This window comes from Salminus brasiliensis, chromosome 16, assembly GCF_030463535.1.
Source record: "Salminus brasiliensis chromosome 16, fSalBra1.hap2, whole genome shotgun sequence".
NCBI classification, from domain to species: Eukaryota; Metazoa; Chordata; class Actinopteri; order Characiformes; family Bryconidae; genus Salminus; species Salminus brasiliensis.
In genome coordinates this window covers 22,592,267-22,618,071 of record NC_132893.1, presented here as the reverse complement: position 1 = coordinate 22,618,071, position 25,805 = coordinate 22,592,267, and the positions used below count along the sequence as shown (strand labels likewise).

The window sequence follows — 25,805 nt, the reverse complement described above, 5'->3', positions numbered from 1 at the left end:
CTAACAACTCAGTCACCAATTTTTAGTAGCAGCTATCACCATGGCAACGCTGACAGAGTTTTCATGCCTACATGCATTGAACTGTGAGATATATACTTAGCTCAGTAGCACTGTGGTGCGCTATTCAGTCATGAGCGCGTTTAGGTGTTTACGCTGTTCTTGGCATGGCAATTTGACATGTGTGAGAAATGAAACATGCACAAAGTACATGAACTCACCCTCCAATACAGAACACCATGTGTATTAGTGGCTACTTAATATAAAGGTCTGTACGGAGACCACAATACTCAACACTACACCTCATTCAAAGACTCTTGAAAGAGGTAGAACTCCAGGCGGCACCTCATTCAAACACCCAGGGGAGATCACTCCCCAACCAGCCAGAAAAAAACTAGATGTTTGTCTTCATGGATCTTAAGGGGTGGCGGGTCAAGCAGAGCCGTACTTAAAGCTCAAAGGTCTCTTGGTACTGATCGGCTTTTGATTATTGCCATCGAGTATGGAAGGGCTGGTCCCTTCTTGGCTTTGTAGGCCAGCGTCCGGGTTTTGAATCTGATGCAGACAGATACAGGAAGCCATTGAAGAGAACGCAGCAGAGAAGTTACATGACTTGAAGTTGGCTTGAAGAAGTTGTGTTCACAATAATCACGTCTGGTACTGATTCGGTAATATACAGTGCATTTTATCATCAAATGAGGAATGATTCTGTAGGCTATTATACTGAACTGAGGCTACCTAAGCATTAGTGTGGGTTTTTGGCATTTAGTCTAATTTAGTGATATGCTTAGAATGTCAGGATGGTAGCTAAAAAAATCTCTGTTGTACTGAGTCAACAGTAATGGTGATAATAATACTCAAAACAGCCATGAATGTTTTTACTCTCTTTTCATTTGGCTGTATCAGTGTTATTTTGTCAGATGACAGAACCAACCTGACCGTGTAGAAGCACAGAGAGGAGGCAGGGTCATGGGTAAAGTGGAATAATGACTGGAGTCAGTCCAGACTAAAAACCTAAAGGTCAGTCCTGAACAGTGCTGTTTTTTCAGTTGTGATTGTTCGCCTTGGTTTAAAGCCTCTCAGCTTTGGGTTGTGGAGCAGTGGAACTTTACTGTTTAGAGAAATCAAATACATAATAAATACAAAATAAAAACATACTAAGAGGTGTCTAAATATGCTGTAAATATACTAGCAAATGTATGTACTATGTACTAAAATATGTTAAAATACATATTTTACAATTCATATTATGCTTTCATCAAATGATTACAAGTCAGCTTTGATCAAAGATAAAATATAGTATATAATTTTATAAATAAATACAGTCAAATTTAGTTCATTTTAATTGGATTAAATACCTGTGTTGATATAGACATTTGTACATGATTCTTTTGCATTAAAGTGTAAAATATACTGTAATTCCAAAAGTTGTTTCCACTCAAATTATTAATAATTAATAATTAAAGTCTGTTGTACATAAAACTGGATACATCCCACATATTACTAAAATATTTACAGTTGGATGAACATTTGTGATCATTTTACAGATCTTTGAGTTGAGTCAGTTTAGAATAGTTGAGCTTTTTTGGGTTGCCATTGGTGAATGGACAGTGATTGGCTCATTTGAGCTTAAAAACAGCACACAAAAATAAACTGCACTGATGTTGGATTTTTTCATTTCTCCCATATTGATGTTTCTCAACAAGTCCAGTAACTAAGTCAGCTGTGCTGGGTGAGTAATATACAGATGGTTTGTGTGTAGAATACAACCTATTTGAGTAAAACTGTGAAACAAGTTTCCCATTCACCCTTTTACTCACCAGCAATGTGAAGACATTCCCCCATCCTACCTTCCCCTATATGTGCACTTGAACTCTGTGTAGTGCTAAAGCTAATTGATGTGAAGGGTGGTGGTTGTGGAAGTAATTTACCACTTTCTTTCTTTCTTACTTAAAGTAATTGCTTTATTGCTATTGAGATTTTTATAGTTTGGATTTGTAGTTTTTGTTAAGTGGGTTGCTTTTATCTGTGTAGTGATAGCTGTGTTTTAAACTTCTATCAAAAATAAAGCTCAAGACTAAGATCTTGATTGGCTGTTTAATGTAGATGTGTTAAACGCACTCACTTTATTTCTCACTTTAAATTAGTTTGAAATATGGATTGAACTACATATGCAGAAGTATATTTAATGTCTTCCTGTGTATACCTAAAATAGTTACAGTTATCCTTTTGTTCTATGTTTGTACAATTAAAGTAAAGTAGGTACAAACTAGTTGTTCCATGCTAGCACTCTTTCAGTGGACTGACAATTAGTGTGGCTGCAAGTACACTTTAGTGCACTGTAGCGAAATAAAGTAAATAAAGAGTAATAAAGAGTAATAAAGCATACTCTAGCATAATGTTTTTCAATTGGGCTGTTTGTGATCCAGATCTAACCATCCAAAACCACCTCATAACCTTTTAACCAATTTTCTCATAGCTGAATGCAGTTAAATCCTCACAGCAATGTTCCCACATTTAAGAAATGTATCAGAAACCTCTTTTGAAGAGTATAGACAGATAATGCATCAAAAGGGAGACAGGCCCCTTTTTAATATCTATGGTTTCAGAAGAAACATTGAAAGAGTGGGTGTCCACAAACCTTTGGCCACATAGTGTACATCACATTAGGTAGGACCACAGCAAGTGTGGTCCGTCGTATCTGTCATATCTTTTATGCAAGCAGTGGTGAAACTTGGGTCCTCCAGTGGGTGAAATAGTTTTCGCCTGCATCTGTCAATCCAAATGCAACTCAGCCCTGCCCCCTAGTGGACATGCTTCAAAGTGCTCAAGCCGAGAGCACTCCATGTCTATGCAGTAATTGCCCTCCATTATGAAATTCAGGAACACTGAGTGATAAAACTTTTTCAAAACATAATTAGATAAGAAATCTCACATTACAGAGTTGCACATGTCACTTCCTCCTGTTATAATGAAGCTACATTCAAAGCCTCCCTTCACATATTAGTGTACCAGCGTCCATTACAGGGGCAGCCATCGCTTATAATTGTCCGTAACCGACAAGAATAATGAATACGGCTTCTTTCATGTGCTCGCATAGACCTTTAGTGGTGCTGAAAACAGCCTATGAGTTAACAAGCTAACAAATCAAAGAATAGAACCATCGACACTCTCGCTACAAGTGCTTTGTACTGTTAGAAAGATCTACGGAAACTCCAGAAAAGTTCCATCTAATATGAAAACATTCTACAGGGGTGCATAGATCATTTTATATGGGCCAAAAAATCTAGAACTTTCTCAGAGACATTGGTTGAGGCTGTGAGTGCAAATGGCTGTAGCGCAAATGGCAGTCTTTTTCTCGAAAAGCATTTTTAACAGCTCTAAATGACATTCAAATGATCAATATTTCATCCCAGCAGTCTTAATGGCCAGCTCAGGTTCAGAGAGGGAGTAAGAGAGCGAGAAAGTGTGAGAGAGGGAGAGCAGGGGTAATGGCTCTTACAGTGAAAGTGCAGCAGATGGACCAATGGACTGGACAAATGAACAAAGTTGCATTTGGGCTCCAAACAGCCCAATTGGTCTGTGCTATAATAGAGCAGAGTGGGAAACAGCAGAAAGTGGTGCTGATGTAATACGTGAGGAAATTTGAACAACTATTGCGTCTTTATTGCAATGGTAAAAATGTTTTGGATGAAAAAGTTCCTGCTTGCCTCATTCAGCTCAGATTCCGGAGGTGGGAACTTCAGAAGATGCCACCTCGACTCAGGTCCAAAAAAGCCCAGGCCAGAAGACCCAGGCCAAAGGATCCAGGCCAGACCCCGTCCAACTGACTAGTATTCAACTGGTCAGTGCTGTCAGAGTGAAGTCACAATATGTAATCCCTGCTGGTGTAAAACAGCTCACATTTTACAAGTGTTTGTAATGAGAGAGCATCTAGCTCATGAATAATGGGTGTCTGATAATCTCCATGCCATTTCCGACAAACATAGTCTTCATCATGCTCAGTGTTTTGCAACTTAGCTGTCAAAGTTCCTGCTTTTATGTGAGAAACATGAAACTTTAAAGACTTGCATGTGATTCTCTTGCTTGGTAGTATACAAAACATATGAAAATGTACATGTTAAAAAAAACACTATGTGTCCAGATGTTTGTGGACACCCCTTCTAAGGAATGCACTCAGCTACTTTAAGTTGCGCCCATTGCTGACACAGATGTGCAAATGCACACACACAGCTTGTCTAGTCCCTGTAGACAGGTACTGCTAGTAGAAAAAGACTCGCTGGAGCAGATAAGCATTAACCTACAGACACCAGGCCTAATGCCAGGCATGGGCTAGAGGAGTATAAAGCCCCCCCAGCATTGAGCTGTGCTGAATGAGCCCTAGCAAAACAAAGGTATGCTAATCTCATTTATGCTACAGTGCACTAAAGTACACGTAGCACTTAAAAACTATTGTTGTACTTATTGTACAGAAATGGATTTATTTGTTGCGTGCCATTTTAAGCTCGAATGCGCCAATCACTGTGCATTTGCCAAAAGCATCTACTTAAACTCAATTAGTGTTGTTGAGCAGTGTTCAGCAATGCCCCAAAATTAAGTAAAAAACCCTTTCCTGGAAAGTAGAGACAGTTAAACTCTTTAATACCACTGATTTCACTAGAATCAAAGAATAATCAGGTGTCCTAATATATACTGGGTGTGTCTTTCCCCTTTTTACTCACCATCAATGTGTAGCTATTCCCCACAGACCACCTTCTCTTCTGTGTGAACTTTATAATGTGTTGTGTGATGTTAATGTAGGTGGTTTCTATATTGAGGCATTATAGTTGTTGTCAGAGCTGACATAAGACAATGGTAACTGTGTTCTTAGTTTCTTGCAGAAATAGAATTTGGGATTGGAAACTAGGTTGGCTGTCTTAATATATATGTATATAATGCATATGTTTAGTATGTTTCTAATACAGGCAGTCTTTAATAATAATGCAATAGACAACTTAGAGTATATACGATCATGTTATTTTAGGTGGGTTATTTCAAATATATTTAAAAGATGATCTTTTTTAAAGTGTGCTTTAATTCAACTTAAAGACTTTATACCAAAGCATCTTCATACATCATACTTTAACAAATATATATGGAATTATTACATTAAACTAAATTCATATCAGTTCAGTTCTTACCTGCATTGCCTTTATTTCAGTGTACTTGGCGTGTCTTCTTGCTCTTACTCACCATTAGTGTGTAGCCAATCCCCCCATGCTACCTTCACCTATGTGGGGTATTGGCTTCCATGTTGTGTTGTGGTTGTTTAGTTTTAATGTTGATGGATGTAAGAGCAAGGAACTGCCTTTTTTATAGTTGACAGTTCAGTCTTTTTGAGTTGTGCAGTGGTGTAGTTGACAGAAATCAATAGTAACTGTGTTCTTAATTCCTGGCATGAATAAAGTTTGAAATGGGAAACTGGCTCGACTGTCTTACTTTAGATGTATGTGATGCACATGTTTAGTATACTTCTAATGCACTCAGTGTATAATAGAAACAGAATTTTAATACTTGTTAAATGTTTTATTTGCGATTTAAATACAAATGCAGCAATATGTTTAAAAGTTAAAGTTTATGTTTAAGTCGTATGTTTGGCAGTGCAATCTTGATGAGTAAAATTTGCAAGTTTCTCTATTTGCATACAAGGCGTGTCTTCTTCCTCTCACTCACCACTAGTGTGTAGCCAATTCCTCCAGGCTACCTTGCCCTATGTGAGAACTTGGACTCTGTGTTAGGTTGGTGTTGTTTAGTTGTAATGTTGATGGCTGTTAGAGCAAGGAACTGACTTTTTGAGTTGTGAAATGGCATAAACAACTTAATCAATGTTGTTGGGATTTATGAGGATGGGAGCTGTGTGAATGTAGTTATAAATATATTTTAAAACATAAGCAAAGCGTAACTGATGTGAGTTTTTATGTAAGATACTGCATTAAGATTAGGCACCCTTAAGTCCAATCCAACTCTTGTGAAAAAGGAAGTGTAAATAAGAGCACTACAAATATATTCAAACAAGGTAAAGAAGTACAATTTCTATTTCATTTAAAACGAACATAAAATATACTTTCTCTGTATTTCAGTAAAATGTCTTGTAAAGTGATACATTTTAAATTACTTTTATTGTGTTAATAGAGAATACATGTAAAGCTAAACTTGCTTTAACAAAGGTATATTTAATTGTCATGTCATCTGAAGTGTATTATTTTAAAAAGTATATTTTAAAAGAAATATATTCCTATGTACAACGTAGGAAGCACACTTCACAGAATGTATTTCTTCCCATGAACCTTAATCAATCAAAATTATATTTTTAATTCTAATGTGATTTTAAGTGTATTGTTAAAAAAACTCATTTGAAAGAAATGCCTTTCAAAACACGCTTTAGCACAACTTCAAGAGTTTACATCCTTTAATGTATTTCCTTACATGTTCCTTGCATATATCTGCATACTGGGCATGTCTTTCCCCTTTTTACTCACCATCAGTGTGTAGCTATTCCCCCCAGATGACCTTCTCCTCTGTGTGAACTTGAGTTATTAAATTTAATGTTGTCATGTTGGCTGCTCAGTTTTAGGAAGTTGACAAGCTTGAGTACTATAGTCATTGATGTGGCTAGCACAAATCAGTTGTAAATGTGCTTTTAGTTTTTAGCACAAATAAAAGTTGGGGGTAAATGGGATTCACTGTTGTAATGTAGATATGTTTAATGCATGTGTTTAGTATGATTCTAACACAGCAAATGAAATTTTACAAATTAAAAAAATATACAGTAGAAACCTTGGAGTATATTTAATGATTATGTTTAGTTGGATTATTTCAAATATATTTAAAAGATTAAAGATAAAAGATAAAAAGATACTTTTTTAAAGTGTGCATTAACTCAACTTAGAAACTCCACACCGAAGCATCTTCATACTTCATACTTCAACAAATATATATGGAATTATCACATCAAACTAAATTCATATCAGTTCAGTTCTTACCTTCATTGCCTTTATTTCAGTGTAATTGTACTTGTACATGTAATATTGTGAGTTTTGTTTGTGAAACATGGTGACCTAGGGAGTGTCTTATGTTTGGGCAGTGATGAGTAAATCTTGCAATTTTCCCATTGGCTTCTGGCACCATCTATTTGCATACTAGGCGTGTCTTCTTCTTCTCACTCGCCATTAGTGTGTAGCCTATTCCCGCCGGGCTACCTTCATCCATGTGAGGCCTTAGACTCTATGTTGTGTTGTTGTGGCTTATTTTTTTGGTGGTTAGTTATGTAATAACTATTTGTTGTTTTGTTACTTGTGGATAATATAAAAAGAGGTCTGCAATGACTTGAACAGTGTGATGAGTTAATAGTAGTAGTAATAGTATGTTTTACTACTATATGTGATTCTAGAAAAAAATTTATTCTGCACACAAACTCAAACATCAATATGAAAAAAAAAATAATAACAAACCGGACAGTTTAATGTTTGAGTTCTACAATAACTTAAACTTGCATGATTAATAGTATGCAGTAGTAAAGAAATCTAAATATGTTTTAAAACATAACCATATTTTTTGTAGTAATAAAATAGTTAAAGGGGGACTTTAGTGTAGTTTAGTTTCTGTAAATTCTCATTAAGTAGCACAGAAGATTTTACTACAAACAAAGACTGAGCAGGTGCATACCATGCTCATTTTGAGGCTAACAACACCTCCCCTGCAGTAAGACCCCCAGTGGATCACTGTAGCTGTGCACTAACCATTTTGTGCATGAGGCAGGCAGAATCTTTGAGACAGTTAACCCACACAAGATACCTGGTCCTAAACAGCATCATGCAAACCTGCATGACAAGCTACCATAATGCTGTACTGACATCAGCTGTCACAAAGTGCTTTGAGTATCTGGTCCAGCCACCATGGACCCTCAGCAGTTTGCATACTGTTTAATAGGTTTGTGGGCAAGGCCATTGCCCTGAAATTGCACACTGCCTTCACTAACTTGGACAAGAAGAGCAGATTTGTGAAAATGCTGTTCATAGATTACAGCTGAGCATTCCACACAATCATTCCTGCTCATACAGCGCATAGTCTTAGGACTAAACTCCCATCCCTGCATTTGGATTCACACCCCAGGTGGTACCTCTGAACACAGGGGCTCCTTAGGAATGTGTGCTTAGGCCTCTCCTGTATTCCCTGTTTACACATAACTGTGTAACCAAGCACAAATCCAACGTCTTCTTCAGGTTTGCTGATGATACGTTCTGTCACAATGTTGCAACGGCAGCAATCTCTGTCCCAACATCAGCTAAAGAGTGAAGATGATCATGGTCTACTGGAAGCTGCAGAGGCGGGTTATGTCTCCCTTCTACATCAATGAAGCTTAGTCAGCAGACTTAAGTTTCTCTGTGTATGCCTCAGTGATGAACTCATCTGGTTCCTTCACACCAACACATTTCTGTCCATCAGCGCCTCTTCTTATTTCTGCGAAGCCTCAAGATGTTTGGTCTGCCTCCTAACATCCTCACCGACTTCTACAGATGTTGACCCCAAAGCTCTTTTTTGAGTGGTGAAGACAGCAGAATTCATCATAGGCAGCAAACTCGTAGCCTTATAGGACATCTATCAGTCACAATGCCTGAGGAAAACCTGCTACATTAGATCTGACAGTAGTCACCCAGCACACGATGTGTCTACCATACTACCATCTGGCAGGCCGGCATCACAGCATCCAGTCCAGCACTAACAGTATCTATTCACAGGCTATCAGACTACAGAACAAGCCAAGAAAGTGTGAATTCATCAGTCACTTTAATATTATATTATACACAGTCATATCAGAATATTATGACCACCTACCTAATTGTGGGAATAACCACCCTTGACTTACGTTTTACATGATGGGAGGTATTCAATATAGAGGTTGACTGCTCCACAGTGGACTGGAATAACAACACTTGCCTGAGTTGTTATTCCCGCCTGGCATCGATGGCTCGGGGGGCACCACTGTTATGTCACTGGGAAGCACGGTGTGGCGATGTGAAGGTGGGACAAAAGCTGTTTGACCAACGGTTGATGTAGATGCAGCTACATGTAGACAGATAGTGGCAGTAAGAAGACGGCTAGGCTGCTGTACTGGTACTGTGGGCTGTCTTAGTAATGTAAGATAAAGATCACTGACTATTAAACTTTTAAAAAACAATGTAAATTCCTGATAAATGCATTCTTTTGGTACCATTTTTTAGTGTAGCACAACACCTTGAATATTAGTATGTTTAATGCTATCAGGATGGACTCTCAATATGCAAGCCTTTTCTTACTTTGGATTTACGAATGTTCCTCTCATTTCACATAATTCGCTGGGTGTTATCAGGTACAGGGATTGTAAACAGCTTCGGGCCATTAAAGAAAGAGACTGGGAACAGGAACAAATTTGAAAAACAAGCACTGCAGATACCATTACAGGCCTCCGACAGTTACAGGGTTTTAAACGGCACTCTGAGGGAGTGACTGCCTAAGGCAGAACCGCCACCACGGGGTGGGCTTAGAATCCGAGAAAGACCCAAACAAGTGGGACGCTGATTTCAGAGGCTTAAAGAGAAGCGAAATGAGTGGGTGATGTTTTCCATCTGAAACAGAACCATGTTTTGTTTCCCCACAAAGAGAACAAATCAGATTATACGTTCTGTATGAAAACAAGCCACAGGCTGGATGTGCCTGTCTGTGTTTCAACAACATATGAGGGGCTGTGTCAATTTGATGGCTTGACAGATGCCTGAAATTGATTGGAATTATGAGTAATGTATGAAGTGAGCTGCGCTGTCAGTCAGCTGCTGAGCCGGGACAGTTCTGCCTATACTTGATTGGATTGTTTTACTCAACTTTATTTTTGGTTTGGATGGAAAAACAAAGCACAAATGAATCCTCCTTGAATTTAAATGTGTGGTGCTTGGGTGAGAAATCAATATAGCAGACTTCAGCTACAAACAAACACAAATAAAACTTTATTTTAACAGTTCATAGAAGGGGGGAAAAGTCAAGTAAAAGATCTTATTCAAGAAAAATAAGAGATACAACAAAGAGTGAGACTTTTTCACAGACAAACAACAAACTATAAATAAAGAAAACTTCTAAGCTATTCATTCTAAGGGAGGCTTTTTAGGAGGATTTCCTGGGTATTCCTGAGGTACTTTGGCGTATAAGACTTCATTTCTCAGACCAGCACTATTGCCTGATCCTGAACCTAAAAGTAAGACCTTTAAATGGAAAAACTCCATTCTAGGCGTGTTTAATACAGCAAACTGAAGGCTAACTCAAAGTCTGGGAGGGGATGTGGCTAGTCAATGGCACCACCCCATAATATGTGGGCCTTTACAATAATGCTTCAGTCCATTGACAGATACTTAGCCAAAACAACATGATGTAGTCTCCTTCAATTCATGGTACCCCTGGTGGTTAGGCTCTGTAAAAAGACAGAGAGGGCTGTTAGGGGTATAAATTCTATTACGGACAATTTTCTTTAAAAGCCTCCTTTAGAATTTAAATACGTAATATTTTGGGATGTTTTTAAGTCACCCAACACAGAAAATACAGCACAATGCAGAACAATTTACTTTAAATGACTTGAGGCATAATTTTTTGAGGCAATCTAAACTATTGAACACATAAGACAGATGTTACAGTGCATGCTGTTCACTGTTGCTTGATTTAAAACACAGGTGCATCTTTATTCACATTGATCAATATCATTAAACCCCTGTAATTTATCTATTTATATCCACTATTGACACTCCCAGCCTTTTGAACTTAGACTAAATATAAAGTAGCCTAAAAATCCTGATCTGTCCACCACCTCGCTTCCTTCTAATGATATAATTCGAGGCAGAGATCACGTGATTATTTTCTGAACGTCCCGTATGATGCACACAAATATGCCCACCAGCAGGACACGCTTAAGTATGTAGATAAGAGTAACCGTACCAAGGGTCATGTTCTCCTCCACCAGAGGGCGCTCTTCTGGACAGTTTACAACGTTCCCTCTGGTAGCCCCGAGCACGGTCATGATGTCCACCAGGTTGTGCTTCCCCTCCTCTCTGGCCTCCCTCAGCTCCTCCTCCAGCTCCTCGGCAGCCTCTGCCTCCTCGGCTGCCTGCTCAGCCTGCTCTTCTGTCAGTGCGCCCTTTCCCCTCCGCACCTGGGGAGGTGCCAGAGAGCAAACAGCCCTCAGGCGACCGTAGGAGCGCAGGTGTGCCACGTTGGCACGCAGGAACAGCAGTAGCACGTTCAGGTCATTGAGAGGGCAGCCCAGCTTCTTCCCGCTGATGAGGCCCAGAGCAGGGAGCACCTCGTACAAGGACAGGAAGCTGGTGTCCCAGCAAAAGAGGCGCAGCAGACTGAAGAGGACGACAGGGCCTAGCAACACATAGACAGCACCGTTTGCCACACTGATGACCTGGAAGACCAGCAGGCTGGTCATTTTGCACTGGACCAGCTCCGGCACCCAGGACTGCTCCCGGAGGAGGCCGGTGCGCACAAAGCAGCTGAACTCGTCCTGCAGAAAGGCTGAGAGGTGGAAATAGACCAGGTAGAGGCAGGAGGCAGACATGAAGGTCAGCAAGAGGAAGCCACGAAGGAACAGCATGCTGACCAAGAAGTAGGAGCCGTGCTTGCACTGCATGTATCTCTCCAGCAGGGGGTACTCAAAGTAACGTTTCCTCTTGGCTCTGAAGAGAGAAAAATCAATAATTTTGATAGAAGCAGAGGATAGCTTTCTTCAGTCTATTCATTCAGTAGAGCTCAGTAACACTGAGATAAATAACTGATCAGCACAGTGATTTATCAGTCTACTCAGGCTTTAGTAGAGCTCAGTAACACTGAGATAAATACCTGATCAGCACAGTGATTTATCAGTCTACTCATGCTTTAGTAGAGCTCAGTAACACTGACATAAATAACTGATCAGCACAGTTAAAATAATTACTACATATTGATGATAATTCTGCACTCATCCACTACTTACCAATTTAACATATTTCAAAAATTAATAAATAAATAAATAAAAGACTACTGTCATGTAGCTGAAACTGTGAAGGATTGCATGTCTCTACTGGCGGAACACATGGAAGACAGCCCAAAGCAAAGAATGCCAACCCACTTGGTATTCCTGGCATGACTTTCCACTTTACCTCTGCAGCTCCAGTTGGAAGTTCTGCAGGTTCTCTGTGTTTTGTTTGAGTTCCAGGATGCTTTGAGCCAAGCGCACAGAGCGGTTGTATGACTTGTCCAGCTCATCAATGATGAAGAGCAGGTCAGACCCCAGGCTTGGCATAGCCAGGAACTTCCAGATCAGAGCTGGCAGGTACATCATCATCGACATCATCAGCAATGAGTAGGGGAACATCTAAGCAGGGGGAAATCAAAAACAGCTAATTTGCTTTGCTGAAGGGCATATATCGTTTCATAGAAATTAAAAATGTCCTTTATTTAAAATAAGAGTTTTGTGTATGTAAATACTTTTCAACACATTCAATTGGAATATTTAAATTAAAAGAATCCATTAAATATGGAAAACTGGCTTTTTCAATTCACTGCGCTTGTTGGAATATATTTGCCTATTCTCAGTTTAGCTCACTTTAGCTCCGCCCATTCAATCTGAAGTCTTCAGCCCAGACAGCTGTTTAATTGAGTCACAATACAAGGTAACCAATTAGAACAGAGCCAATTTACATAGATCAGCCTTGAAGACTAAGTAACAAAAGTAGCCTGCTTAGTACTAAGAATGTGTAAGAATGTAAGGTGTGGGCTCTTTAAAGACTTTAAGCTTGTTCTTGACATGTTTTCTATACCTGAATAGAACTGTTAATTTCATGTTCCCTAGATGTTCAACCAAATAGTCCATAATAGAGTGCAGAAGAACATGTAAATATGTCAATTCAGTGTTTCTTTTCCTGTTAGCAGTGTTGTGAAGAGACCCCCCACCTTGTGCACCCACAGTGAGCGCTCTTCAAAGTTGCCGTTCGTATCGGACTCATGGTGCATCAGCGAGTCCCAGCAGTATGTGTCTACATATGCAGCCTGCTTCACTGTGAAGTTGCTTGGAGGGAAGCAGCTGATCTGTGGACCTGAAATAACAAAGAAACAAAGTTTATACAAATGAGCAGATTTTCCAGACTTATGTAAGCATGGGGTTCATTCCTATGGCCCTACAGCAAAAGTTCTTTACATCACAAAGGAGGGATTTAAACTGGCTGTGAACCAGCAGAGTTTACATCATGGAGGAGGAGTGTGAACTGACCACAGGCAGAGAGAGTTTACATTGCAAAGGAGGAGATTACTCTCATGATGGCTCGGAGCTGTGTGTGTGTGGTTGGCTTGTCTTTACTTGTTCCTTTTTTTTACATTGTTTACATTCTGTTCTATCTTATTCTAATTGTGAAGTGACCTTGGGTTCAAGTGATGTATAAATAAATGTATGTTATTATTTATTTATCAATGTAATTCAATATTTATGTATAAAGCACTTTTAAAAATATATTGTCGTTTTGATTTAATCAAGAAACCATTGGAAGCTTGTCGGGAATTAACTGGTAAACTGGTCTAGAGGCTTGGTACAACAACCTAAAAGCACACAAAATTTCCAGGTGAGAGAAATCTCTGCTTTCATCCTAGATGTAGGAGCCAGTCCAGTCATGGCCTTCAGAACAACAATAAACTCTTACACTGAATTCTAAATTGAAGCCAATGGAGGGATGCTAAAACTGGGGTAATCGCTGCTCTTTACACTGAAATTACAACACTGAATCATTATTTAGCACTTCTGTAAGCCACTCTGGATAAGAGCATCTGCTAAATGCTGTAAACGTAATTGTAAGCAGATGACTGACTTATGCTAAAAATCTGAGCTGGAAAAGCTGCATTAGGCTGCAAGCAAACATAATCTCAAGAATTTTAGCGTTTAAATAGCTTTAAAATTGCTCATTATAGACAGGTTACGTCTAGTCCTTGACCCTAGTCATCTTTCCTTGGTCCCAACTGTAAATTATGTGTTCAAACACATTTGAAGCACAAATCTACTTAAAAAAAGGTTACTTTGGTTCAGTGTCATAGATGAACCACATTCATTCATTCATTCATCTAAAATCATTAACTGTGATTTTAGAAAAAAAAAAAAAAAAAAAAAGCACTGAACTGCAGTGTTCTTTAAGGGCCTAAAAAAACGGCTTGCTGAACCATTTTTGGCAACTTTATTTTTAGCATGAGTGTGTGTAGGAGATATCCCTCACGGTAGGCAACATATCATTGGTTGCTATCATCACTGGCACCTGCTGAAATAAAAAAGGCTGGGTGGGAGAGCTGGGTGGTACCACTTTTCTAAACTCAGGCTCTCTTTCTGGAGCACAGCTGGTAGAAACCACAGCAGCTGTAGCAGCGGGAGAAATACCCTCCCTGCTGTTTCTGCTGAGGAGGAGCAGGCCACCGGGAGGCAAGGGTGTGACCCCACCGCTGAGCAAAAGCCAAGCCCCTGCTTTTTATAGAGCACTTAAACATCGGTGCCTCCCTCTAAAATGTACAGTCAACCCCCCAATTTACTCACCGAACAAGACATTCCCCACAGCCACACTTATTACGGACAAGCGCAGTGCACAGAACACGTCTCGACAAATTACAAGATACAAGTCTGTTTCCAGGCAAACGGTGGAGGCATGGGAGAAAGCTGAGGCTGGAATAAACAGCTCTTTTTTCTTGGTACAGTAAAGTAGAGGCTGGAGTTTCAGAGTTTCTCCTATCAAGAAATAAGCAGTAGAGTTTAAGGCAAGGCCCAACCTGTTAGATGCAACATGGATATTTTATGTAGTTAACCCCTTAACACAGCAAGGCTTATTACACACTAAGGCTAAGTATTACTCAGTAACTACAGGGACTTAGCTGGTATAAGCTGGTGGGGCTATTCTTTGGTAATTCTTTGGTTTGTAATAACACATCCGGCCCCCCAGCAGGTCAAGTCAAGTCAAGTCAAATTTATTTGTATAGCGCTTTTTACAACTGTTGTCGTCACAAAGCAGCTTTACATAATTAGTACTTAATTATGTAAATAGGATATAGGTCATAGGATGTTTAATGGGTTAAACTGGTTTCGGGTAAACATAGCTTGGGTCATCTTATCATATTTCCACAGCAACTTCAAAGTAATTATTATTTAGTAACAACCATTGTGAAGCATGTAAATAACTCACAGTGAGAGCTAGCCAGTACCGGTCCTAGGGGGGCTGCAGTCCTGCACAGTTTCATGCTTTTCCTGTTTAATCACACCTGATTCAACTCACCTGTTAATTGCTAGATTTAGTAGGTCTGTTGGACCAGGGATTTCAGCAAACTGTGCTGGACTCTGGCCTCCGTTGCCCATCCCTATTTACATAGGCTTCCTTTCAAATTACATGGCTATTTTGGAGACAAGAGGTTTTTGCGTGATAGTGACAACATGCACATCTTATAAATGTATTTTATTCATTGTGTTTAAGTAAGAAAATGTTACCTTTTCTCATGTAACTGAATTAACTGTGTTTTCATTCTTTGACTTTCAACTACTTTTCAGCGACTACTACAACTAGCCTCTCAGTCTGTCTCAATTAACACCACCCCTGGCCTGAGCTGTAATATATGCATAATATGTGCAGCTTGCATGTATATATATATATTAAAAAAAAAAAAAAAAAAAAAAAAAAAAATATATATATATATATATATATATATATATATATATATATATATATATATATATCGCTACTCAGATTTTCCTCAATCAATCTAAAAAAGTACATATATTTCCTTCTCCGGCTAGCTGTGATTTGCATCCCAGGAATTTGACCAGCAGCCAGACTCTACCAGCCTGCACCAGACTCTGCTAGCTCTGCATGTCTGCTGCTTTAATTAGCATATCCTCTGGTTCGACTGAAATAGAGAACTGGGAAAGAGCAGGCTGACTGTAATTACAGACCCTTGTCATCTTTCCACGTCTCTCTTAATCATGCTCATGCCAATTAACATCTGTGTGAGCTGATTGCAGACCAACTCCAGAGGAACTGATTGCAACACAGAAGTCAGCTGCCTCCACCGAGCAGACAACTTCCTCTAGCAGGTCCCTGGCAGGAGAATTCTAACAAGACTGGAGCTTTTACATCTAAACTCCTAGTGTCCTCTCAGCCTGTTTATTCAAAGAAATACAGTCTGAAGACATTTAGCTAATAACCAGCGCTAACTTTTTAAGCGAGCTCAAGCCAAATTAGCCTCATTTCTGCTGTCCCACTGAAAATCTCACTAACATCAAAGGTAACATCAAAGATTTTAAAAGGTCGTGCGGCCAGTAGTCAATCGCCAACCCAAATTAGTCTAACACCTCTTGGACATCAGCTCCAGCCAGCTAATTCTATTGTACTCTTATCTCCAGTAGTTTGCCTTGTCTCCTTTCAGTTTCTCAGGCACAGAGATAATTAGCCAACTCTGAGGCGCTAACAGTTCTTGCATAAAACTTAAAAATAACTTCTGAGAATTTTTTTAGTAGTCCTTTATAATTGTGTCTGCTGAGCCAGTATTCGTCTAACTTTCTTTCATTCCATTCTTCTGAGCCTGGGAGAGGCCAGCAAAACACAAAGATCAACAATGCTAGTGCTGTCTGGATGTGCTGCAGAGTAATAACATGGATTTCAGTACAGTGTATTATGTGCACATTTAAATACTGTCTGGGATCATCTTGTAAAATATTTTTAAAAGACTGCTGATTAAATGAATATTATTTTTCTGTGGTTTGTACCAGATAAACAAAGGTATAAATGTATATATATGTGAATTACCACCCATAGCACTCGATAGATATAGTGGATGCAAAAAGGCTAACCGATGGAGATTTCCCGAGCAAACGCCAACGACACCAGCAGCAGTGGAAGTCCCACAGACACAAACTTGATGACTTTGTCTAAGGGCAGCTCCAGTTCGAGGTGGCGGATGCTGTTGTCCCCCTTGCTGTCCCGAAGCAGGGCATCAGACAGCACGGCCTGAGCGGCCGTGTTAGCAATGGACATGTCCGAAACTGCAGGAGAGAAGATTTGCACTGGTGAGTGGAATTCAACTAAGCTAATGAACTACACCTCATTATTAGAATTACAGATGACAAAAATAAAGGTGCCCTGAAGTGGATGTTTTATCGGAGTACAATTTTTTTTGTGTAAGTGTGTCCAAAACCGCATGTTCCAAGCCAAGAGCCAAATAGGAACTTTTGACCTGATTCAATTCAGCACTCATACCTTTGAATTGGTAGAGAACCTTTATATCAGGGATCATTTTGAAAGGTCCCTAACACTCGCTCATCACTGTTCCAAACATGGTTCTTTATGGAAAAAAGTGGATATTCTATGGCAGTACTCTAAGGAACCTTTTGAAACACCTTTATTTTTAAGAGTGTGCATCAGTAATTCTTTAGCACAATCCAGCCTTGAAATGCTGAGCATTCTCACCTATTTCTCTTATTAATTACTCAGCTAATTACAAACCACAGATTCTCCCAGTTTCCTACGTGGAATTATTCATTAATCATTAAAACATGTGAATGAAAAGTGCAGTACCTTTAGTGCTCCTGATCCAGTGGCTCCTGTAGTGACCTGGTCCTGAGGCTGCGGAAGAGAAGGGGGTGCTGGCGAGGGCTTTAAGTACTGGAGGAGGGCTGAACTGAACGGGAGGCTGTACTGGACAGGGTTAAGGGGTAATTAAATAGGTTATGGAACTCTCTGGAGGAGCCATGGGGCAGGAGCAGCAGTAGAGAGAGAGGGAGACAGAAAAGGGGAGCAATTAGACAGAGTCACAGAGAGAGAAAAAGAGAGAGAGAGAGAGAGACTAGAGCAGGGAAGGGCTATAGGGCAGCAAGTCCCTAAAATGCGCATCAGGCTGGTGGCACCCTTCCACTTCAAACACGCCTGGCTTTTGTGGCTTTTCCTGCCCCTGTCATTGCCCTCACTATTTATATATTGACGCCCTGACCAGATCCATCGCTTCACTGAGCTAGCAGGATCTGGACAACTGCCACAAGTGCAGTTGTTTCAGAGCCCCTCTCAAGGCTTTTTGGTACAAAGTTAAAAGCACATCATCCTAAAGTAGTACAGAACATGTAGTGACCTTCATGTTGCAGAGGCCCTTGTTACCTTGATAGGATTGGAGAAATTGTTGTCTGTGCCAGGTCCAAGCCTTGGTGAGGCGGAGATGTTTTTGGTGGTACATGTAGAACCAGCATATTGGGCAGGTTGAGCACGATTGTTTTGCTTCATAAGTGTAGCTTTATACTCTTAAAACGAATGGGTTTCTAAATGGGCTTCAAAGTGTGGTACTAAGATACTGGTACAGAATATTTACATTATGTGGAGTTCTTTAAACTCCTTTGAACCACTCCTTTGGGGAACCAAAAGTGGTTCTACTGCGGCATCGCTACAAATAATCCTTTTAGGCCCATTCATTTCTAATCATGTAGAGACTCTCAGGCACATAGCAGTACATTCTAAGCCCAAGGCACCAATTCTGTAATATCAACAATACAATAACAATACAATAGTGGATAAAACGACAAGACACTGGATTTACTTGATGTAAACATGCAGATAATACAGTAGTTTATAAAGAAAATGTATTATCATTAAGGCCAAAGTAAGAATACTGACCCCTGAAATCTCATGTATAATTACATAGGCTATATATTTCATTTCCAGTCATTTTAGTGCATCATTCTCAGTGCCAGATTAACCGCACTCTTAAAATGAAGAGGACATTCTAGAACATTATACAACAGTACATTCCAGCCACACAAGCTGATTACATGAGAAGCCTTCTAACTGTGCTGTTATTTTGCCATAATAGCACATTTTTTTCACAAACACTGTATCACATCGTTGCTGTATATCGTATTTGGAAACCAAGAGGTAACGTAAATGCCCCAATCTAAACAAAACAAGTACGACCTTACTATAACCACTATTAATAATTATCATTACTCTAATTATTAGGACAGTCTTATGTAGTGGTACGATAACTTTTTTTATCAATAATTTATAAGTAGTTCTGACCAGAGGAGGATGGGTCCTCCCTGTGAGTCTTGGATCGTCCCAAGCGTTCTTCCTCCAGCTGTATGTATAGAATAAAAATGTATAGAACTTAAATAACTGAGTTTTTAATGCTATATAGAACCCTTTTGAGTGTGCACATGCATTACCCACACACCAAGAACTGCAAAGACCATATGTGCTGAAATACAGGCCACATGTGCAAGGAACAGTCTGTAATCTCTGATTATTTAAGGAGGAAATCTGGGCCAAAACGATACTCTGATATTTAAGAGCTGTAATCATCGTGCTGCAAAATATCCCCCCTCACCCTCCCACCACCCAGCTCCGCCTACTACTCTGCTGTAAACGCACACAAAAAGACAGGGAAATCTAAAATCCTGCAGGGTGTGTCAGTTCGAATGGCGTTTAAACACACATTGTAACACCAAATCCATGTGAGTGCTAAATGCTAATGCTAAAAGCTTTCCAACATATATAAATTACAAAACACAGTCATATCAGAATATAATAATCACCCCTGGTTTTGAATGAACTCGGCCCATTATATCAGCTCCACATACCATATAGGCGGCACTGCTGGGTCTGACCAACTCGTACCAGCATAGCTCGCACTGACAACACACCACCAACTTGTCAGTGTCACTGCAGTGCTGAGTAAGACCCACTACCCAAATAATTGGGTTTATTGTTTAGTCTATTGTTTAGTGTAATTTTCCTTTAGTTTAATACTGTAAATAATCTGTGTTCTGTGTTTTTGTTACTTGTCATACGTGTTGCTCTCACCAAGACAAATTCCTTGTATGTGTAACATACTTGGTGAAAAAAAGAGATTCTGATTCTGATTCTGATTCTGAATACCTGCTCTGTGGTGGTGCTGTGGGGGTCCTGAAGAACCACTGAAGAACAGGGTGGAAAGGATGCAGAGGAAATTATGGACTACAGTCTGTAATTATAGAACTTCAAAGTGCTCCTCAATGGTCAGTGGAGCTGATAAACGGGCGGAGTTCATTCCAAACCAAGGGTGGTCATAATATTCTGATATGACTGTGTAATTTTATGTGTATTGCTTGGGAGGCTTGCCTCCTTCAAACTATGCAGAATTGTATTAAATCAGTTGTGTTTGCATCAATTTACCAGACTTTCTAGCAGCTGTGACAGACAGTGCCCTGGCCTGTTACTGTTGACCTCACCAGTGTTGTAACATAATGTTTAGCAGAGATGCGTAGACTGTTGTAGAAACAGGGTTAATCTTACTCAAAAAATTGTCAAATTATTTAGTGCTAACTAAAATATGTCATGCCCTGCTCTCCCCAGTGTTCATCTCTATGAACTATAGAAAACTGAAGTATTAATACTGAACCAAAAAAGTGGTTCTTCTATGGCATCACCTTAAAAAAAGTGTGGCCATAGATTTCATGTATGTTGTGAAAGAGGTTACCCTGTATCTAGGTTATTCTCAATGAAAGGAAGTATCCCCAATAATCCTGACAGTCATTGGACAACAGCGACATAGTCCTGAAGAAGTAATGCTGTTGCTTTTAGGGGTCCTGAACACTGGAGAACAGGGTGAAAGGAGGCTAATAAAGTATGTATAGAAACAGTGTGTAATTGTTCCTTGTATTCAACAACGAATATGAATAGAATACACCAATAATCCTAATTCTGGCAGGTAATCTGTTTATAGTACTGGAGATGTAATGCTGCTATTTCTAGAGATAATAAGAGTTCAGTGAGATTATTAGTCCCTTAGACAGGTATTAATCACCGTACCAAGAGCTTTGCCAAAAGAGAGTTATCTGGTAGAACACACACTCTAAATTATAAAGATTAAATAGGAATAAAACAGACATAAAATGTATTGTTGTTGCTGACTGTTTAGTATTCATAATGGTTAAAAATGAAATTATAATTTATTATTCAGGCAGTATTTCATTCTAGATCATTAGTCAAGATTTCTTATTTAGTATTATGAATGTCAAATAAATATTATTCAACAAATTGTATTCAATTTTTAATGCATAAATATTAAAGGTGCCCTACAATGGCAAATTCTATTAATCTTGGCGTAGCTGAAAAAACACTGTTGTCTCCTCCTCCAAAAGAAAATGGCTGGAAAATGAGCTGCTTCTTAAACCCCAAAACTGTTACACAACAGTCTTGACTCATTATATTTCTACTCCTAAAATGTACATACACCCAGCCCAATAGCAAAGGCCCTGCTAGCCCTAGCCAAAGTCACATACTTACTATTAAGACATCACAGGACTATAAATGTAATTTAATTTATTCATTTTTAACAAATGTTAGATAAACATAGCCCTACATAATGTCTGAGTTGCTACTTATTAGGGCCTGTTATGAAGTGTTACTGGTAAGTCAGTTAAAATGAAACACTATATGGAGGTAATAGAAGAAGAAGGTTAATCGTCTATGTTTTGTAATCTTTACTTCGCTGTTGTTTACTGATATAATAAAGCACAATGTAAAATCTGCTGTAGTGAATGGAATTTGGGCTTATTGATCTTCTGATCCTCAACGTTTGACGCTAACTTTCCCACCAGTCACAGATATGACAAAGAATAAAAGTGTATGTGTTCACACACTTCTCCAAACCATTTTTGGGAAAGGCATAGAGTTTGTGTTGCTGACTGTTAAAGCCGTAACATTCATGTATTCACAGAGGAAAAACGTAGAACTTGGAGATTACAGGGGTCGAATTACGTTCGAGAAGTTATTCAAATGTGAGTGTAGCTCTCAAAATTCTGTTTTCACAACATTCTCGAGGTGTAGGTGCGAGGCGTAGAGCAAGAAGAGTTGTAAGAAGTTAACGATATTCAGCATCCACTAAAATCATCTCTTTTAATTATCAAAAATGTTCTATTGAAACACAATAGATTATGACAACGATGTGTACAAACAAAATAAAAATCTCCCCTATCGTCACTTGCTCTGGAAGAACCATTAAAAAAAACAAAAACAAACAAACAAACAAACAAAAAAGAAACACCAAGAAAAAAGGATAATGAGAAACATATACTTCACAATGACCAACTCCAATAACATCCAAGAACAGCTTCGTTCAGCTCTAGACATCACATCAGAAACAGGTGCTTTAGTTTGGAGACTGATTTAGCACACAGAAAAAGCTGTTGGAGATATCTTCACAGCTTCTGTCCTTCACAGAAAATAGACAGAGGAGATTCCAGCAGCTGAAACGTTCGGTAAAGACGCTCTGTAGAACCGTGTCCGTTCACCTCAAAAGACAGCGCTTTGGAGTCGCCTCGATTGAAACGTGTACATCGGCTGCACATGCAAAACATTACAACAACGCAAGTCTTTGCCAAAGTGGGTAGAAACTGAAAGACAGCTATTGATGTACAGGTTTGAATCAGGTACATTCAATGCACTGTGGTTCTTCAGTGTTCCTGCAGTGTTTGCTCCAGTAAACATCTTGAGGAAGTCTGTGGTCTGGAAGGAGCCACTGGTTTATTTTTTTCCGTTAAAATAGGCGCTTCGTGCGCCAGGTTGGCTCCACCCACGTCATTTTTTCTTTTATTTTTTTGTCTTGAGCAAGAGAAAAAGTCCGCCTGACTTCTGCAGTGTCATTCAGGATTGCATCATCTGAGAGTTCCAGACAAAAATGAGAGTCCTCCCAAGGGCGACGCCGTTGACAGCAAACCTAAAACATAAATATCAAGCAACTGGGCAAAACGCGGTATAGTCTAGGGGGTATACGTTGTGCTGTATGGTCTTTTAAATGTCTTTTTTTCCAACTTCAAAGTTGAATATGGTTGCCAGCAAAGTATTTTGCTCTGAAAATTCATGCCCCCCCCCAAAAAAGTAATTTTTTTTTGTAAAACTGATATCATGCTGTGGGTTTCACCTGAAGAACTGTGGTGTGGAGATAATGGAGACAGAGGACTCATGAATGCCAGAAAACCAGAACCCGAATCAGAATAGATGATTCACAGCAGATTTGTTAGCATACCATGTATTTAATCTCTCAAGGTCTCGCATGGTTTAAGCAATTTGCAATTTGAGCATGTTCATTAGCTCTGCGTAATGACAGGGTAAGTCCGTAATTACTGCACTGTAAAAAATAATTGTTGTTTTAACTATAAAAAACAACAAAAAAAGGAAGTCAAACCTGGTTGCCTTCCAATGTTGGGCCAGACTTCAGTTATAGGGGGTGGTTACAATGCCTTCGTGAAGACCTTATTAAACATTAACAAGCCAATAGTTGATAATTAACTGGCTGCTCATTGCTACATTATTAAGTAGAGCCTAGACCTTTTAGTCGGGTTAAATCAGACAGGTTCGTTTTCACCCTTGGTAAGATTTGTGTGGGCAGGTGTAAACACCATAATCACACTCGGATGTGGACCAAAACAACAGTACCCTTAAGAGAAGTTGGTCTCTGTCCGGTCCCAAACGAACTCTGGAGCCGTTTGTTTGTGGTCCGAATGTGATCTGACCTCAATCCGACACAACTATCAGGTTGAGGCTAAAAGGTTCCCATAGCGAGGTGTTACTGCCCAGATAATGATTACAGCTGTGAACAAATGCAACCTCTGTGCAAACAACCTGCTGTTCCATGTTAAACTGCACAGAAAAATGCATTCTCCGGAACACAGGACCTTCTTCCTGTCTTTACTTTTATGCTCCCGCCCCAGACAGGTCTGACCAATAAATATCATGGTCATGGTTTCGGGGTAGAAAGGTTGTTTGCTCTATTGTTACTGCTTAAAGGATTGCCATAATCCCCAAAGGATAGTCTATAATGCCATACTCTAGAGTGGTAGTGCACTATTTTACTGTGCAGGACACCTGCACAAATATGACCTTCACAGGGACTTACACTTTACAGCTTCTAGAAATGTGATTTTTGCTAGCTTAGCTAGTTAACAGGGTTGCTCAAGGATAGTAATTTACTGGTGGTTAATTATTATTACATTAATCAGAGCCTATTACAAATTAGTCAAAGCAAAGGTATGCATGTAGGCCATTCGGTATATACTGTATTTCACAGTGCTGAGCAAATACCTCTCTGTTGTAATGCCATGATAATCAGCCAGTCAGTTAGCAGTTATTGACTTAATAAGGAAAAAAATATTGAGCAAAAAGATTAGGTGGTATTATATACACAGTAAAATGTTTACTACTTAGTTAATGCTTAATAATGTAGTAATAAACAGCCACTTATTGTTGATTCGAAAAAAAGCCAAATAAGGGAACAATAATGGGTACTTAAAATGTTGTGTAGAATATTATGATGTATAATAGACAAATAAAGGTGCTTACTTTCCCGTAGTTATTGCATAATAATGTACTAATAAGCAGCCAGTTAATTTTCAGTCATTAGCTTGAGAAGGCTCAATCAGGGCATAAAAATGTTAGGTATTAGCTGGATAATGCTACATAAGGATAAGAAAAAAACATAAAATAAAATACTGCACAAAAGCTTCAGGTGTAAAATGCATAAATGACAGTGCTCTGGAGAATGCTTATTTTACTGCTTAACAGCTGCTTAATAATGCTGTATACCAGTTAATTGCCAATTACTGGCTTGTTTAGGGTTAATAAAGGCTTTGCACAGGCATTGGTATGTCCTCCTAAACTAACGTGTTACCAAATCTAGAATGAACTGAACCCCCAACTGTAAAAGAACAGGACAGTCCTGTGTTACATTTTATTCATTTATCACTCAAAGTTGAATAAACTCTAAATTATTGTTTAGGCAACCTTTAAGTTAAACAATGAATCCTTTTTACAGTGTGTAATTCACAGCCTGTGTCCAACTGAATATTCCGAAGCACTTAAGCGTCTGGTGTCCTGGAGTCCTCTGGTGCATTATTTAAATAAGTCTTCATGACTGTGTTTTATGTCAGTGATGTCATTTACTGTGAGTTACTCCAGTGCCTCGCTGTGATCAAGGCGCATATCTCTCCTTCCAGACAGCTGCCTCCCACCCTCGCTGTCTTCATCCTCTTCTTCCTCTTCGTCCTCCTCCATCCCTTCCTCCTCCTCTTCCTCTTCCTCCTCGTCGTCCTCTGTGCCGTCCATGGAGTCGTCAGCCCCGGCCAGCATGGCCTGCTGCATGGCCAGAGTGGCCGAGTCAGAGGACAGCGGCTGAAGGCTGTCCAAGCCCAAAGGGCCTGACAAAAAAACAGACAAACACACAAGTATGGATCAGAGCAAGTCACCCTACTTTTAATTAGAGCCAAAAAGCAACCATTACTTCAGGCAGTAATAGTATATGCAAGTATGCAAGACATTATTCAGTAATGGCAATGGAAGTGCGGATGAGCTGCAGACAAGTATGTCTCAGAGTACACCGGTAGTATTGACAGTGTAAAGGTACTTGGCTATAAGATTAAGGCTGCTCTTAGTAAATGCAGTGTTGAACTGACTGTCCGAGTTGGCGGAGTGTGGGCCGTGTGTCTGCAAGACTCCAGCCACGATGGAATCGGGCCAGAAGCGCTGCGTGGGTCTGTGCTGTGACTTCATCTTCTTAGCTTTAGGGGCAGGGTCGGGGTTACTGGCGTCGAGCATGGGCTGCAGGATGCGCCTGCGGGCATTTATAAACCTTTCAAAGGACACACACAGAGAAAAAGAGAGAGTGTAATAGTCATTTAATGGTCATTGTATCAATGAGTACTTCATATTTCTGGCCACTAGATGGCGCCACTGCGC

General features: G+C 39.6%; 1 protein-coding gene across 1 annotated transcript in view; it reads right to left on the bottom strand.

Moving 5' to 3' along the window:
- Window positions 1-10,324: 10,324 nt before the first annotated feature.
- Window positions 10,325-25,805, bottom strand: part of pknox2 (pbx/knotted 1 homeobox 2) — a 125,583-nt gene continuing 110,102 nt past the window's right edge. Inside the window, exons 11-19 of the mRNA XM_072658194.1 lie at window positions 25,523-25,698; window positions 25,024-25,267; window positions 19,420-19,451; window positions 17,628-17,747; window positions 16,904-17,095; window positions 12,991-13,133; window positions 12,198-12,412; window positions 10,993-11,735; window positions 10,325-10,474 (exon numbers count right to left, since the gene is read on the bottom strand). Coding sequence (XP_072514295.1) covers window positions 10,416-10,474; window positions 10,993-11,735; window positions 12,198-12,412; window positions 12,991-13,133; window positions 16,904-17,095; window positions 17,628-17,747; window positions 19,420-19,451; window positions 25,024-25,267; window positions 25,523-25,698 — 1,924 coding nt within the window. The 3' untranslated portion in view covers window positions 10,325-10,415. The remainder of the gene's footprint in view (window positions 10,475-10,992; window positions 11,736-12,197; window positions 12,413-12,990; window positions 13,134-16,903; window positions 17,096-17,627; window positions 17,748-19,419; window positions 19,452-25,023; window positions 25,268-25,522; window positions 25,699-25,805) is intronic.